General features: G+C 38.5%; 1 protein-coding gene and 1 long non-coding RNA gene across 2 annotated transcripts in view; one reads left to right on the forward strand and one right to left on the reverse strand.

Moving 5' to 3' along the window:
• Positions 1 to 14,183, forward strand: part of LOC109195057 (uncharacterized) — a 28,996-nt gene extending 14,813 nt beyond the window's left edge. The window contains exon 4 of the long non-coding RNA XR_002056728.2: positions 13,271 to 14,183. This is a non-coding gene — a long non-coding RNA (uncharacterized LOC109195057). The remainder of the gene's footprint in view (positions 1 to 13,270) is intronic.
• LOC102081150 (urokinase plasminogen activator surface receptor-like) lies at positions 7,776 to 10,573 on the reverse strand. Its single transcript, XM_019346491.2, has 5 exons — positions 10,363 to 10,573; positions 9,987 to 10,088; positions 9,732 to 9,899; positions 9,465 to 9,581; positions 7,776 to 8,337 (listed from the first exon to the last, which is right to left on the reverse strand). The coding sequence occupies exons 1-5, from the start codon at positions 10,412 to 10,414 to the stop codon at positions 8,135 to 8,137; spliced, it is 642 nt and encodes a 213-aa protein (XP_019202036.1). The 5' UTR covers positions 10,415 to 10,573; the 3' UTR covers positions 7,776 to 8,134.
• Positions 14,184 to 16,860: the final 2,677 nt, after the last annotated feature.

Here is a 16,860-nt window from a genome sequence, read left to right on the forward strand (position 1 = left end):
AAACTTTACTCTGTTGTGCTAATGATGTCATAGTGAACGCCTGCAAGTTCACATAAGCCACCACACTATGTGTAGTCAGAACTTTTAGTGAGTGTTCTCTCCCTACATGTGCTGTTTCCTATATTATTTTGGCCACCCCTGCTGCATGCTGTGCACATTTAGGGTGCCTTGCTTCTGTTGGACTCAACCTCATGCTAACCTACATAAGTACCTGTCTTAAGAGAGACCTCTGCACAGCTCAGACGCCAGTTGCAAGAGCTCTCTAACATTAGAATCATCAGCTGTGACTTATATAGTGTTATTTCGGTACTTTATACTTCTTTTGGTGGAGTAGCATCAGGAGAGAAGCTCCAGAGAGGCATCTTCCATGTTAAACACTAAATTATAACAAAAGAGATCTTCTCAACGTGTTGTATATTTTTAATATTTCCTTATTATTTTGTCATAAAATAAATCAACCAAATAACTTAAGCTGTGTGACAGCACCTTGCGTTTACGCCAGGCTGTGAGCTGCCCTGAAGCTACACCCCCTTTCACCCAATTTAATTTCTCAATCTTAGTTTAACTATTCCTGACCTTCTCCTTCTCTCGTCTGATCATCTCAAGTACGTCCTGTACCAAATTTGCTTCCTCTTTTCAAGCCCACATTTAATTACAAGCTCTAATACATTTGCCCTATATTGCTGTCTCGACGTGTTTCCTGTCAACTTAACAGAGTTATTCTCAGAACTCAGAGCTGAGGTTCCCCTTTTCTAAGTCTGTATGTTCTACAAGAGAGCAAGTCGGTAAACAAGTTTATCATCACAAAGGTTATTAGGTAAAGGTCACGTAGACATTTGCTTAGTAACCCTAAAAGAACACATTTCATGTAGCTAATCGCATATATTAACACCCCCCTTTTTGTGACACATCTCATGTGTTACAAACTCAAAATCCTTCACTCAGGTTAGGGAATTAAAAGAAAAGTTTAGTCCTATCATATTATGTATAAATGCTCCGGAGCTTCAAACCTGTATTTAAGGAATGAAATCAAATTAATCATCATGTCAAATCCTTTCTTGGCTCCATCCACAGCCTGCATCCTTGAAACGTCCTAGAAACAAAAACCTGTGTGTTAACCAGAACATCACCTTTTATACTCAGTTTCTCCACTTATGATCCAACCTGTGTTATAACAGAAAAGTTAAAACAGAACAATTATCAGTCATGTGTCCAACCTTAGTCCAGTCTTTTGTCAGTGTCCAGTCGGTCCAACCTATGGTCTGCCTGGTCCGTCCAGTCACCATCCATTTACACACATTCACTCACACGCATTACCATCAGGTATTGCTGACAGTGGAGACTATCTCGCAAATATTCAGTCTTCACTCTCAGCAACATCAACTCATTTATTTGTTTTACTTTGTTTTTAAGAAAATAGTTCTTTCTGCTTTTGGACTGGATTGGCTCGCGGCAATCCTTTTAGACAGAGAGTTAGCCTTCTCCTCTGCCTATTGTAATCTGGAGAAGGTCACCGAGAATTTTCAGCGCTGTTATCCACTCTTTTGCAGGCCTGCTTAGAACAAAAATGAGAAAAAGAGAGCTGATTATTAGCTCATCAAAACACAAAACAAAATCACCTGACAGGTTTTTTCTAAGTGCACTGTTATAGAAACTATGGGCCCTTTTAGACATGTCCATGTTTATCAAAACTCCCTCTATTAAAAATAAAACAACAACCTCAAAAATCTTCAACAATCTGAAATTTCACCCGTTCGACACACTGAAAACCTCGCCAAAAGCTGCACCGTTTCGTACACAACAATATCCCCCTTTAGGCACTTTACCATACTCAGATTCAGCCTAAGATATAAACACATTATAACAATGTGTCAACACTAATTTATAAACCTCTTAATCAAATTTACACCTCTGAACAGTCAACTTCTCCTTTAAGGCCTCAATCACACACACACACAGCAAGCTCCTCTGTCCACATTCACACGAGCTCTCAAACTTTTTCCATACTCAGCCATATCTCAACAATTTAACTTGGCAAAATAAATACATGTTTAAACTTTATCACATTATTCGATTATTTTCATTTTCTTTCTATACTAATCACTTACTTTGATCAATCAGTGCAAGAGCACTCCTGAGTCACTCTTATAAACACTTTAATCACTTTATTAAACATTCACACCATTCTATCACTCATACAAGTAGCAAGCTGATCTTCATTGCGTATGTTTGTGTGTGTTATTTTACATATATGGCTTCACAGTCTCACAGACACTTTCCCATTCTCCAGTTAAAGAGTCAGTTTTCTCCTTCCCCGAATTACTAACCCAAACTTTAATTTCCCACCTTAAATAACAGCCCTCCTGGTCTTCCGCCAGCAGTTAGGGCTTGCTTTCAGGTTCCTGGACACATCATGCTGTGAACAATTCAACCAGAAACTTGCCTTAACATATCCATTCATGTTAACCTGTAATTTCTTCCGACTGCTGCTTCTGGAGAATTGGTCCAGGTCTGCTTGCCCCTAAAAATAACAAAACTAAGACATTTTCATTATTATCACAAATGCTTAAATGACCCATTTCTCTATCTCTGGTCAGAAATACCAATTATGCCATGTATGTAAGCGTGTTCTTCCTTGCGTTTTATGTTAATTGAATGTAAGCTGCTTCTTCATTGCATCCTTATGTATTCATTGCATTTTCATGTATTCATATTTAATTTATGCATCTTTTCGCTGAGCTCAACATTCAATCTCACTTCTGAATCGTTTCGAAAATAATCTCACATGTAACAATTTGTATATGTGTGTTTTCTATTCATTAATATAATTGTCAGTTATTTTGATTATCTTTACCTTTTGTATTGTCTACCTCTTTGTTGTGATGTGGTGGACATCCCTAAACTATCACGAGTTCAGGGTTCAATTTCAATCCAATCATCTCCTATCTTCTCGCAGTCAAACTCGTCCAGCTTCATCTCTCACTGGTCCTTTTTCATTCACAGTGTCCTGTTCGGGCTTCAGAGCCCCAGCAAACACAGTGTGTTTCTTCTCTGTTTTGATCTTTCAGTATTTCCTCTTCCTTCAGTCTTATTTTCATTTGCTGTGTTTTCTTCTGCATCCATCTTTTCAGTCTTTTCTTCCAAGATTGCTCCAAGCTTGGCAAATATGACAGTCAGTGCCTTCAAGCAGACATATCACGCTGTTCTTCACCAGCATGCATGTTGCATCACGTGCTTTCTTCCATGCTGCTGGACTCATCAGTCGTTGTCAGTGTTACTGCTTTCGCCTGCACTGTCTTTTAGCTTCCGTTACTTCTTCACGTCCACGATGTTCTATCGGTCTTCATCAGGAAATTGACTGTCCTTTACGTGTCTTCTCGGGGTGAAGGACAAAGTGAGAGCTCAAGCTGCACAATTTCGAGCCAAAGACTGGCTTATTTTCTCCCAATTCTTTTAATCTACTTTTCTGCTGCTGAACTCAAGGTTGCAAAGTTGAAAGACGCCCACCTGTATTGACACACTAAACCATATAATTAGTAATATATGCATTTTTTCTTAAAGGCTTCATTTGCTTCATGTGCCTAGAGTTAACTCCTCTATCTCTCTGTGTTCTTTCTGTACACACTCAGTTCCTTTTATGGGCATGCATTTCCTGTCCCAGACACACACGGTTTCCTGTTTCTACAGCTTCTGCAGAGACTTCCTTTTAGTTTCACAGTCTACAAATAATCAGTAATTCTACTCACAGTAATTTAATCTAAGAGCCTTTGTGTTTTGAAACTAAAAAGAGGAAGGAACAGCGCCCAATTTAAACTGCGCGTGTTGTCACTCAACAACACACACACAGAAAATATAACTGTATATATTATCTCAAACTGAAACAGAACCCATCTAAAAATCCTAAGACATCTTACTTCAACACCCCAAAACACACATCGCTTACAGACATCTTTTTTAATTAAATTATCTCAAATTCAATTTCAGTTCTTCGAACCCAGATAACGGTCTTAAGTATCAACAGTTTATGTATCCTATCTCAAAACCCAGCAAAAATTCATACAGTCATGGCAAGAAATAAAACTTTACTTACAGTCTTGTAATAAACAAAACCAGCGTCTTAAATACAGGCATCAGCCATGTGTAGCAGTCTCTATAAACTTCCTATCAGTCTTACACAGTTTTACCTAGTACAGACACGTGTCAAGCAAACCCCATACTCATATTCTACAGTTATCATGAAATACTTATCATAATCAACAACAGTCACACAAATATAATAAACATAAACTGCATTTCTTCCCTTAAAACACAGATTGAAGTCGTCCTTGACCCTGGCTCTGCAGTCAGTCATTAGCCACTCATTCGTAAACAGGAAATGTCACTCTAAATAAGTCACAGGCATCTCATTTACATAGACACAGACACACTCTCAAAATAAACAGCCTGCTGAAGTGCCCGTGGCAGACAGAGCCTATATACAAACATAAAAATTATAACACAGAGACGTCTGATAAATTAAATAATATTTACAAGGCCTTAAATTGCACAACCTACATAATTTAGACAAAATTTGAATTAACCCTCCAAGGGACAAACTCCAAGTTTTTGATCATCAATGACAGTCTCAGTTCCAAACTGTATCTGCTCTAATCCCTAAATATCCTAAGTAAATTTAAAAGCGTCCAACGCCCAAGCTCCAAGCTTTACTGCCCAAAAAAAGTGCAAACACCGTTCCAAACGGTCAACTGATCCAATCAGTAGCTATTTTGGACCGTCCCCAGTTGTCCACGATTGCCAATCGGACTATCCCGTCCAACGGAAAATCCTGAGCGTCCCCAGGAAATTGGGAGCGTCACCTCCGAACAATGCACTTTCTTAGAACTTCCCACAGTTCCGTTCTACAGAAATTTACTTGTATTTTAAAGACATCCTATGAAACCACAAAACCGACTGTATTGATGTCCAAGCCCAGCTTTATATTCAATTATAACTGTATGACCATATACAGATTTCAAATGACCTATATCCTAAATTCAGTAGTCCAACTACTTTAACTTGTCCTTTTCCTATTTCCGTTACTTTTACCTATTCCTATTCAGTAGTCCAACTACTTTAAATTCTCTTTCCTTAGCAGTCCAACTGCATTTCCTTTAATCAGTACTGTCACTTAACCTTACATTATCATTACTTCAACTTCAATTCTCATGAGACTTTCACCAAAATCAAAACAGACCTTTACCAGTAATTTTCAGTGAGTAGACTTTCAATTTTGTCAGAACCAATTCAGCACTGTTTGGAAATAATTCAACAGGTAGTGCCTTACCTTTGAATAAGCCGGCTTATGTCCACTCACTTCGACCACTGACTCGTGTCTGCCTGTTTGAGCACCTTGGACCCTCTCAGTCTCATTCTCCAACTTTTCTCCCTCAACCTCGGCCAATGCACCAAATGTTACGGGTTCGAAATTGAGGATGAGAGTAAAACAATGATAGTCCAGAAGAGGTCGTTCAAACAATTGATTTTAATGCATGCACGCCGCGTGGAGAGGTGCAAACTGCAAAACAGTTGTACATCTCTACCCAAAATACACTCTAGATTGCTTTTATAACATCAGGGTATTGTAACGCCCCTTCTTGCGTTTACAAGCACATAATTTGCATGTACAGAACATTCATGTATTTTAAGAATTAAATGCAAACACAGAGGTTCCTCCTTGTGGCATACTCTTCCGAATATGGTGATGACCTAAGGCCTTTGAGGTCACCATGGACTGGACATCCTTCCGTCACCTGTAACTAAGCAAACTCAAATACCACAAGAAGCTGAATACATTCAGGCCTTTGCTCAGCTACTATTTTACTGTAACAATATACTCAGCATATGAGTTATGATACATATATATTTAACTCAATCATTTTAAAGTAGTTATAACTGCACCTGTAATAAACATGTTAATATTTGATTAGGATAACCCCTATAATATAAATTATAACATAATGCCAGCAACTTCAATAAATGCTTGGATGAAATGATAATTAATGCAATGACAAAGATGATGGTTATATAAAATAATCCCTATAATTCTACACTACCAATCAAATTATGATATGGTAAAGTTAAAACAAAACACAACTGACTGTTTTATATTATATCTAATATATATCATGTAATTATCCTTATAATTACAAAATGTTTTATGTAAGATTTATGTTTTGTAATTTAAATCTGACATCACAAAAGTATTTTGGAATTTGAATAATGTATTTTGTAACTGCAGTACACATAATACTCATTTTGAACAATTTTGTCCAGGTTCCTTGCCACCGGGGACTCCTTCAGGACCATCGCATTCAGTTTCAGAGTCAGTGTGTCCACGGTGTGCCAGATCACCCCCCAGATAGCGACGGCCATCTGGGACTGTCTAGTGGACGACTTCATGGTTGTGCCTTCACCTGGAGACTGGCGGTCCATCACAGAGGGATTCCAGGAACGCTGGAACTTCCCTCTCTGCTGTGGAGCTCTGGATGGGAAGCACGTCCAGACAAAGGCACCCCATATATCACATAGGAGACACACACATTGATATACACTTAAATATTTATTTCATTTCTTTTTTTGTGGTGCCCAAATTTATGCACCTGCTTGATTTTGTTTAAACAATTATTGCACACTTTTTGTAAATCCAGTAAACTTCTTTTCACTTCTCAAATATCACTGTGTGAGTATCAGTACAAAGATTAACCCACAGTGGTCCTCATACCACATAAGACACCACAGCCATGCTATCATTGCAAACACTGATAACAGCATAAATCGAATTAAATTGGGACTTGATGAGACCTTTCGAGTATCACACCACAGTTTGCTATCAGTAAACAACGACGGTATTCACTGACAGCATAGCACATCCATGTTAGCAGTGTATAAACAGATAGCTTAGCATATATTATTACAGGTATCAATAAAGGACTACCGTATTAAACACTTTTACTAACCGCAGGCAGATGGACAGGCGCTCTGCAGGTGGGATTGAGCCCCTGTAGTTGGTGTCTTGGCGGGCGATGCTGATACCGACGCAGGACAGCAGGTCCTCAAACTGAGCGAGTGAAAGACGGTGGTACCGCTGAAACCGGCCGTCGTCCAGGCGCAGCTCCTGGAGCAAATGGTGAAACTCACCAAACTGCTCACGCCTCTGGAGGACCTGATGGACCCAGGTATGGCGAGAATGTCCTTTACGCCGCTGCTCTGCTCTCCACAGTAAATAGAGAAGGGAGACTCTCTCTTCAAGTGCTAGATCGACAGCTGCCATCTTGCAAAGATACCGTCTGGCACAACTTCCTCCCACATTCCTCCCACATTTCCGGTTCACGCGCATTAAAATTGCATATTTTGACGCGTGATTGATTCGCATTGGACACGCGTTGAGGTGCGAATGTGCACGCGTCAAATTAGGGGCGTCTGGCGCGTTTTTGTTCGCATTCGGTGTGAACACACCGTTACTCATAGCTCTTAAAGCTAAGTTTGTGCCATTACTTTAACAGCCAGTTACAGTACGGTTTGGAGGATATGTCAAGGCACACTGTCATTACCAAACACAGACAGGACACCATGTAAATGTTTATTGTTTTTATTTCCTCCTTTTATATTGTATTTTGTTTGGCTTAAGTATGACCACCAGCATGACATGAAAAAAACAAAACAATAAATAAAATTCATATCCATTTCAAACTGATTTTTTCTTGTTTTTATTCATTCATTTTTCCTTTTTATGCATTTTATTATTTTATTATTTAGTCTTCATTATTTTCAGAAATTGATACTATTTTTCCTGCTACAAGAATTGCTCCAGTTCCACATTTCACACAAGCCTTTAAAACGCTTAATTCTCTTGATAATTAAAATAAAAAGTAAAATATGAAGAAAGTTTGATATATATTGAGTAAATATTGGTATGTATGCAGATTTGTTTTAATTTGTCTTATATTGATGCCTTTTTATTAAATCTCAGCTTCAGACAGACTCCAGACTCTTTAATCTAAATTTGGATTTCCTAAGCCCAATCAGGTCTTGAAAAAGGGGTTTTTTCTGAGTCTTTCTGATGCTTCAAAGGTGTTTCATGCCTTTTTATTTTGCTCTAATAGATAATATAGATGAGTCCAAATAGAAGATAGATGAATGTTGTTGTTGTTGTTAGAGCAGTATTACACAAATTGTTATCACAACAGCTGACGTTCCCAAGATTCAAGACAGGGAGACTTGACAGGTTGGACACTGCTGTACAGATGTTTTCAGACATGCAGCCCTTGACTGGAACTGAAGTGCTGATACCTGATGGCACTGTAGATACAAATCATCATTTCAGAATTTAATCTTTATAGAAATTACTTTTTGCCATTTTGCTAAATCAAGAAGAAAGTATTTAAAGATGCTTTAAGCAAAACCCCTCTACAGTAGGTAGGTAATCACAACATTAAATGGTAAAATGGTAAATGGCCTGCATTTGTATAGCGCTTTACTCAGTCCCTAAGGACCCCAAAGCGCTTTACACTACATTCAGTCAATTCACCCATTCACGCACACATTCACACACTGGCAATGGCAAGCTACGCTGTAGCCACAGCTGCCCTGGGGCGCACTGACAGAGGCATTAACCAGCAGGGTGTGTTTTACCAGCTCCCTTATTTCATCAAGAGACTTAGCCTTTTTCCAGGCCAACAAACATTTTTTAATGGGTTGTATTGGCTCAGCACACGATCTTGTGGTACAAATTGGTATTCCATTAAAGTAAAAACACTTGAACAGAACACAGATATTTTTAGACATAAAATCACATGTTGTTTTTACACCCGCTAGTGAAAGCTTTATTTAAATTTCCAAGGTTTTCAACAATTTAAAACATATATTTACAATAAATTCTTAAAAAAATCTGTTTCAAAATTCTCAAGATGTCCAGATAATGTTTTTCCCTTGTAGCCACTCTTCTAATCCATCTGTTCTATTTGTCATCTCCTGGGAAGTTTTTTTTTTTTTTTTACTGATTTTAATTAGAATACAAGTTGACTTTTGCCTGTGTAATACCACTGCTGTGTTTTTATTCTAGTATTAGTGTCAGAAATTGACATTTGTCTTACCTCAGTGAGAGAATAATACCTTACACACCAAAATCTGCTCACTATTTCAAAAAAGTTTATCACAAAATTCTTGTTCAGTGACAGCAAATTCAGCTGATAAAGCAACTGCTAGATATTTATGGGATTTTTCAATTTTTTAACAAAAATATTTCAATGAGGCTAATTGTAAAAACATTGCTGAGAGGGAGTATGGTATAGATTATTTTAATTTTCATTAATTATAAAACTTTTTTTTTCGTTGATGTTTCATTTTTCAAATTACAAAAATACAAAATTGTATGAAATATTTCAAGGAAGCAAAACAGGTTTGAAGAGAAGATTTGGTAAACTTACCAAATGCTTGAAAGCAGCGATTCTCTACTCCACTACACTTCACTGTAGAGTTACACTGAGTGGAGCCGGGGTCACATGAAAAACACTTCAGATTGTTCTCGCTCTGATCTGCAGGGACTGAAATAGAAAAGAAAGACAAAATCTTGCTCAAAAACAGAAAACATTACAGTGACTCAGATTTAACAGACCACATCAAGAAGATGGCAGGATTCCATCTGTTATTTAGCTTGTGTTTTCTTTTCATATAGAAACTCTAACTGTACTTGCCAGGCAAAATATTTAAGTTGCAGTCGTTTTTGTTGCAGCATTCAACAGATGCAGCTGCGCTCAAAATACCCAGGTTTGCTGAATATGTCTGAGAGCCTAAGACTGGACACGCGAAGTCTGGTGCACAACCCCTGATGATTTGTGGTACCTTAATTCCAGATGATGTCACTGCAGAATCAAAGTGGAGTTTGTTAACATTGATGTAACCTCCCAGTACATGTAAAAAAGTAAAAGATGGAATAAAGAAGAGACTACCTAGAATAGAAGCTGTCACGCAGGCCTTCTCTATAGTGCACATAACTGGGTTTGTAGTTAAACATGTCACATCTTTGCAGGTTAAACACTGAAGGGCTCCCGCTGTGAAGAAAAAAAGTGAAATTGTGATCACATTTTCATTCACATTCATGAGGATAGCTGGGTTTCACTTTATTGCTTGAAATGCTTTAACGGGTCTTATAATATACAACATACAATAATGGTGAGCAAAAAAAACTCTTTACATAGTATTTTCAAGCATGATTTGACGTTAGATCCAGTTAATAATTAGTCAGGATAACATTTATATTCCCTTTTAAAAAATTTTACAAACCTTACATGTTTGAAATCTAAATTTAAGAACAAGATGATGTACCTGTGCTGCAGATTCCGCAGAAGAGAGTCAGGGAAAGAATCAGCTTCATCATAATGTGAAGATTTGTTTTCCCAGATAGTGACACTACACATAAATGTATCCATTTATATACTCTACAGAGACTGAAAAACAAAGACAGACATCAGTTTCCCATAAGCTCCTCCTTCAAAAAAGAAAAACGATTACAGATAAGCCGATGAGGCAGTTTGGCCTACAGTGTTACTGCTACAGTAAGAGATATGACTGGAATTTAATTATTATTATTATCCAGAATGAAGATTAGTTAGTGGTTGTATTGATTAGTGGTTGTAATATTTGTATATTGTTATATGAAAAGTTCTTCAATGTTCTTGCCATTCAATAATTTATATTTAAATATGGATGGTTGTTCTATTTTTACATCTTAGGAAAAAAACAGAAGATGATATTGTGTGATAATAAATGTTTTTCTCCAAAAATGAGTGCTGTAAAACCTCAAAATTGCACTTTCCCTGCTCTCTGAAACATCATTAAAGATAAATCATACATTTATTATTTACTCAGAGAAAATTCATTTAATCAAAGAGGCTGTTTATACATGTTAAACGGATGTGTGATTAAAAATGTATTGTATTGTAGAAAAAGTGTTTCTACAAACATGACACATTAGAAGTCATAATATGTAAAAGTTAGACACTTGCTTCAGCTGCTGAGACTATTTTTTACTTATCACTAGCACAAACATTTGCTTGCTCTTCTTCAGAAATCCTTCAGATTGTCTTGTTCCAAATGCCACAAATACCTGCTTAGGCTCCAACCACAGCCTCACACCCAGAAAAATACAGCAGGTGTTTTAGAAACAGTTTCTTTGGAACGTCTTTGTTCCGGCATTTTGTCAGTTTTTGTCATTTTGTTAGTTTAAAGCTGGATAAACAACTTACATACATGCAACCTCCACAGTCACTCTTGTTGATGTTTCACTAATGCTTGAGAGAGTCTTTGCAGTGGAAGAGACAGATTCACTGTGTTCATAAAACCAACTCCAACAATATTTTGAAACAGATTTGCAAAACATCATTTTTTAAGATAGTTATAGTCAAGAAATAATACAAAGACTTCTTCATGTCATGGCTCATGTCCCCCAAAATAGTTTAGATTATGCCACAAATGTGATTTCACAACATGTTATTTGCACATGTGTGTATATATATATATATATATATATATATATATATGGCCTGTAAATGGTAAATGGCCTGTATTTGTATAGCACTTTACTAGTCCCTAAGGATCCCAAAGCGCTTTACACATATATATTGCATGTATATAACCCTCTCTGTTTGGCATCAAAACTGCTGCTTTGCCACTCTCTAAACAACGGTAAATACAGCTTTTAATTTTATGTAGCCCCTGACCTGAATGTTTCTGTTAAGTGAAAACTGCAACCACCTTCCACTAATTTTCCAGCTCAGTGGTGGTAATAACAAGTAGCTGTGCATTATATTCCACTGAATTATTGCTTTGCTATTTTTGTTAGTTGGTTGGTTAGGTATTTAAAACTCATGACCACAGCAAAAGTAGAAATTCAGAACCAGGTATTTAGTTCAATTCAATTTTATTAATATAGCACTGAATAACAGCAACAGTTACCTTAAGTTTGGTTATATTGTATGCTAAAGACCCTACAATACATGTTTAAGATCCCACCTCTCCATTCCTTTAGTTATATACTTTTAAATCCCACATCTACCCCGCTATATTTGACTTTTTGTGTGTTCTGTCTTTAATCATAGACTTGAAACACAGGTATCACTATTTAAATGTTTCACTAATGCAGCTGCATTCATAATCCTGAACATAAAACAGGAAATCTTTCGTAGTGTTGCATTTTACTAATCTCATTTAAATAACATATACTGTATGTAGGACAGTTCCTGGTTCAAATGAAACCTGAGACGTGAAAGGCCATACAGGACAAAAGAAAGAAAGGAGTTGTGAGACACAAGCTCTGTTGACTGCTGATATTTTGTTACTGAATCAAAAGTGCAAACAGAAGAAGACCTTGTGGTTCATGAGAAGGCCCTCAGCATGTTAAAATGCCTGCTGTACTGGTTTCCAAAAACATATTGCACCCTATAATAACACAATGGATGTTTTGAAGACGATGTCTGGAAACTTGTTTGTTCTAGCATTTCAACACTTTTTATTTAGAGCCGGTTTAACAAGTTTCATACATATAAGTCAAGATCCAGTTACTTTCTGCTGTGGTTCTAATGATTTCAATTGTGCATTCAGGGAGCACTTGCAGTCCAACAACAGATAGGTCTTATATATAAACGATGAAGTAATCATTTCCAAAAGTATTTTATGGAGAATGTTATCCAGGAGCTGTAACAGATGTACAGATAGAATAGAAATAATAGACGGATGCTTCATGTTTCATGTTGGATTGTGGCTCTGACATTCATTAATCCTCCACCTCCCTATTTCCATTGCTTGAAGAGAGATGATGCGTTTTAAGGAGCCAAGGTACTTGTAACTGTTGAATCTCCTGATCAGCCTTCTAGGAACTCCACCCCGTCAGTCCAGATCGCCTTCCCTCTCTTTTCACTCTTTGCCCATATGGAAAAGAAATAGAAAAAACTTACAAAAGACTTGCATCAGATGTGGCCTACTTTATGTAGTGAATCATATAAGGCTTATATGATTTACTCATGAAAGTGGCCACTTTCTCATTACTTTCATATATTGTTTTAGTAAGTATCCAAAACATACAAGTTTCATTTACATAATTTTTCAAGGGACCTTATATCTGTTTTCACTCTTGTTTGCTTTTCATACAAGTTTCACCCAAGACAGATACAAACTTTATAAGATTTATATATATCTTTTCCATATGGTAGGCGTTTTTGTGTCTCTGTCATTACAGGAAAAAGAGCAGATATGAGATCGGACGTGAACGGAGAGAAGACTCGAAGGGAGACAGCAGGACAGCCACATTGCTTCCAGAAGAAGATAGTAATAATAAAATGCGTTATTGTTGGGGTATAAAACTGTATGGCCTGATCCAGGGTCATCCTCTTTGTGAAGACATCTGTTTTCACATAGAGGTCCAGCAACTTGTCATTTCAACAGCTGAAGCAAATTAAATCTTTTTAAAAGACAGATATTTCAGATAAAAAAAGTTGACTTGACTTTTGGAAAAACCGGACAGGACATTTCAAAGCCCACAGTTACTCCCTTTCATTGTTGTCCTTTTGCAGATGTTCTAAAATATTAGAGAGGAAACAGGTGTTTTAAAATTATAATCTAAAATTAAAATGTCTAGCAAAAACAGCTGCAAGAAACAAAAAATGGACTTCATGTAGAAAAACTTTTTTTTTGTATGTAGGTCAGTTTTCGTTTCAAATCAGACATGACACATTAGAAGTCATAATACACAAAGGTAAGGGAGGAGTTGCAAAGAAAAATAGATAAGGTGTGTCAACTGCTGATATTTGTTTTTACAAACAGCTAGCTCTTCATGAGAAGTCTCTCAGTTTACCTTGTTCCAAATGCCGAAAATACCTGTTGCTTTGGGTTCCAACCACAAATCCCACACCCAAAAGAAATGGCAGGTGTCTTAGAAACAGTATCTTTGGAAGTTGTTTGTTCTGGCACTTTATCAGTTTTTGTTCAAAGCTGAATAAACAACTTAGATACATAAGTGAAGGTACAGCCAACCTCCTGCTGTGATGTAAATGGATGGCATTTGGGGACTGTTTGACTTCACGATTGCTGCTTTGCCATTCTGTAAAGCAAGGGTGTCAAACTCCAGGCCTCGAGGGCCGGTGTCCTGTAGGTTTTAGATGTCAACCTGGGTCAGCACACCTGAATCACATGATTAATTCATTACCAGGCCGCTGGAGAACTTCAAGACATGTTGAGGAGGTAATTTAGCAATTTGAATCAGCTGTGTTGCATCAAGGCCTGGAGTTGCCTAGTCCTGGCTTAGACCCTTTGCAGATGTAATTGAATTGTTAGAGGTTGAGGTGTCTCTCCTAAAATGATAGTGTTTGAAGAATGCAGCTAAAAGACTAAGAATTAGTAACTCCTCAAAAGCAAATGTTTGTACTATGATGAATTCAGAACTACCAGGATTCCCACATAACTGATAAATTCTTGATCCTTGAGTCATTTGGGTTTAAAGTACCATCAGATGTTTTTTTCTCAAACTCTGCATCATCACAAAACAACTTGGTGCATGATCGGAAACTACAGTGCTATCATTGTTTACTCTCTTACATAGAGTTCCAAAGCTATAGAAATACCAAATTAAAAATGGTGTTCTGAAGTGTTTTAATGTTGTATTTGCATGATCCTCAACATAAACCAGGAATATATAGGACAACATTTGACTATCTTATACATATATATATATATATATATATAAAAAAAAAAAACACCCAGCGCGCCCCTGCGGGCGGTTTATCCTTCAAGCTCGGGTCCTCTACCAGAGGCCTGGGAGCTTGAGGGTCCTGCGCAGTATCTTAGCTGTTCCCAGGACTGCGCTCTTCTGGACAGAGATCTCCGATGTTGTTCCCGGGATCTGCTGGAGCCACTCGCCTAGCTTGGGAGTCACCGCACCTAGTGCTCCGATTACCACGGGGACCACCGTCACCTTCACCCTCCACATCCTCTCGAGCTCTTCTCTCAGCCCTTGGTATTTCTCCAGCTTCTCGTGTTCCTTCTTCCTGATATTGCTGTCATTCGGAACTGCTACATCGATCACTACAGCCGTCTTCTTCTGTTTGTCTACCACCACTATGTCCGGTTGGTTAGCCACCACCATTTTGTCCGTCTGCATCTGGAAGTCCCACAGGATCTTAGCTCGGTCATTCTCCACCACCCTTGGGGGCATCTCCCATTTTGACCTCGGGACTTCCAGGTTATACTCGGCACAGATGTTCCTGTACACTATGCCGGCCACTTGGTTATGGCGCTCCATGTATGCCTTGCCTGCTAGCATTTTGCACCCTGCTGTTATGTGCTGGATTGTCTCTGGGGCATCTTTACACAGCCTGCACCTGGGGTCTTGCCTGGTGTGATAGACCCCAGCCTCTATGGATCTTGTACTCAGAGCTTGTTCTTGTGCTGCCATGATTAGTGCCTCTGTGCTGTCTTTCAGTCCAGCTTTGTCCAGCCACTGGTAGGATTTCTGTATATCAGCCACCTCCTCTATCTGCCGGTGGTACATACCGTGCAGGGGCCTGTCCTTCCATGATGGTTCCTCGCCTTCCTCCTCTTTCTTGGGTTTCTGCTGCCTGAGGTATTCACTGAGCACGCTGTCAGTTGGGGCCATCTTCGTGATGTATTCGTGGATGTTTCTTGTCTCATCCTGGACTGTGGTGCTGACACTCACCAGTCCCCGGCCCCCTTCCTTCCGCTTAGCGTACAACCTCAGGGTGCTAGACTTGGGGTGAAACCCTCCATGCATGGTAAGGAGCTTTCTTGTCTTGATGTCAGTGGCTTCTATCTCCTCCTTTGGCCAGCCTATTACCCCAGCAGGGTACCTGATCACAGGCAGGGCGTAGGTGTTGATGGCCCGGATCTTGTTCTTACCGTTCAGCTGACTCCTCAGGACTTGCCTGACCCTCTGCAGGTACTTGGTGGTTGCAGCTTTCCTAGCGGCCTCTTCATCGTTCCCATTCGCCTGTGGGATCCCCAGGTACTTGTAACTGTCCTCTATGTCTGCAATGTTGCCTTCTGGTAGTTCAATCCCCTCAGTTCTGACTACCTTCCCTCTCTTTGTTACCATCCGACTACACTTCTCCAGCCCGAATGACATTCCAATGTCATTGCTGTATAGCCTGGTAGTGTGTATCAGTGAATCGATGTCTCGTTCACTCTTGGCATACAGCTTGATGTCATCCATGTACAGGAGGTGGCTGACAACCGCTCCGTTCCGTAGTCGGTATCCGTAGCCAGTCTTGTTAATGATCTCACTGAGGGGGTTCAGGCCTATGCAGAACAGCAGTGGGGACAGAGCATCTCCTTGGTAGATCCCGCACTTGATGGTGACTTGTGCTATGGGCTTGGAGTTGGCCTCTAGTGTTGTGTGCCACATTCCCATTGAGTTCCTGATGAAGGCTCTTAGGGTCCTGTTGATCTTGTACAATTCTAGGCATTCCAGTATCCAGCTGTGGGGCATTGAGTCATATATATATATATATATATATATATATATATAAAACAAAGTCATTGTAGGTAACTTACACTAAACTACAAATTTAAATTAGATCTGAAAAAATATTTTAGTTAACTACAATAAAAATATAAAACTAAACTAACCAAAGTGATTTTGTGAACTTGCAGAATTTACTAAAATAAAGTAGAAAAATAGAGGAAATATTAGTTTTAGTTCCTGTTAGTTTGGTCAAAATGTTATTACAACTTGCCTGATTTATCATTTAATGAGACTCTGGATGTCTAAAAGACTGTAAATTAACTGCTTTCAAAAGCTTTTGCGTTTCTATAGCA

The sequence above is a fragment of the Oreochromis niloticus genome, linkage group LG17 (assembly GCF_001858045.2).
Source record: "Oreochromis niloticus isolate F11D_XX linkage group LG17, O_niloticus_UMD_NMBU, whole genome shotgun sequence".
Lineage (NCBI taxonomy): Eukaryota > Metazoa > Chordata > Actinopteri > Cichliformes > Cichlidae > Oreochromis > Oreochromis niloticus.

What these genes read in the sequence shown, in the direction of transcription:
- LOC102081150 (XM_019346491.2), bottom strand. Translation starts at nt 10,414, where the DNA reads ATGATGAAGCTGATTCTTTCCCTGACTCTCTTCTGCGGAATCTGCAGC. An exon ending in CAACTTAAATATTTTGCCTG is followed by an intron (nt 9,582 to 9,731) that starts GCAAGTACAGTT and finishes TTTCTATTTCAG; the next exon opens with TCCCTGCAGATCAGAGCGAG. An exon ending in TCGCTGCTTTCAAGCATTTG is followed by an intron (nt 8,338 to 9,464) that starts GTAAGTTTACCA and finishes TTGTATCTACAG; the next exon opens with TGCCATCAGGTATCAGCACT.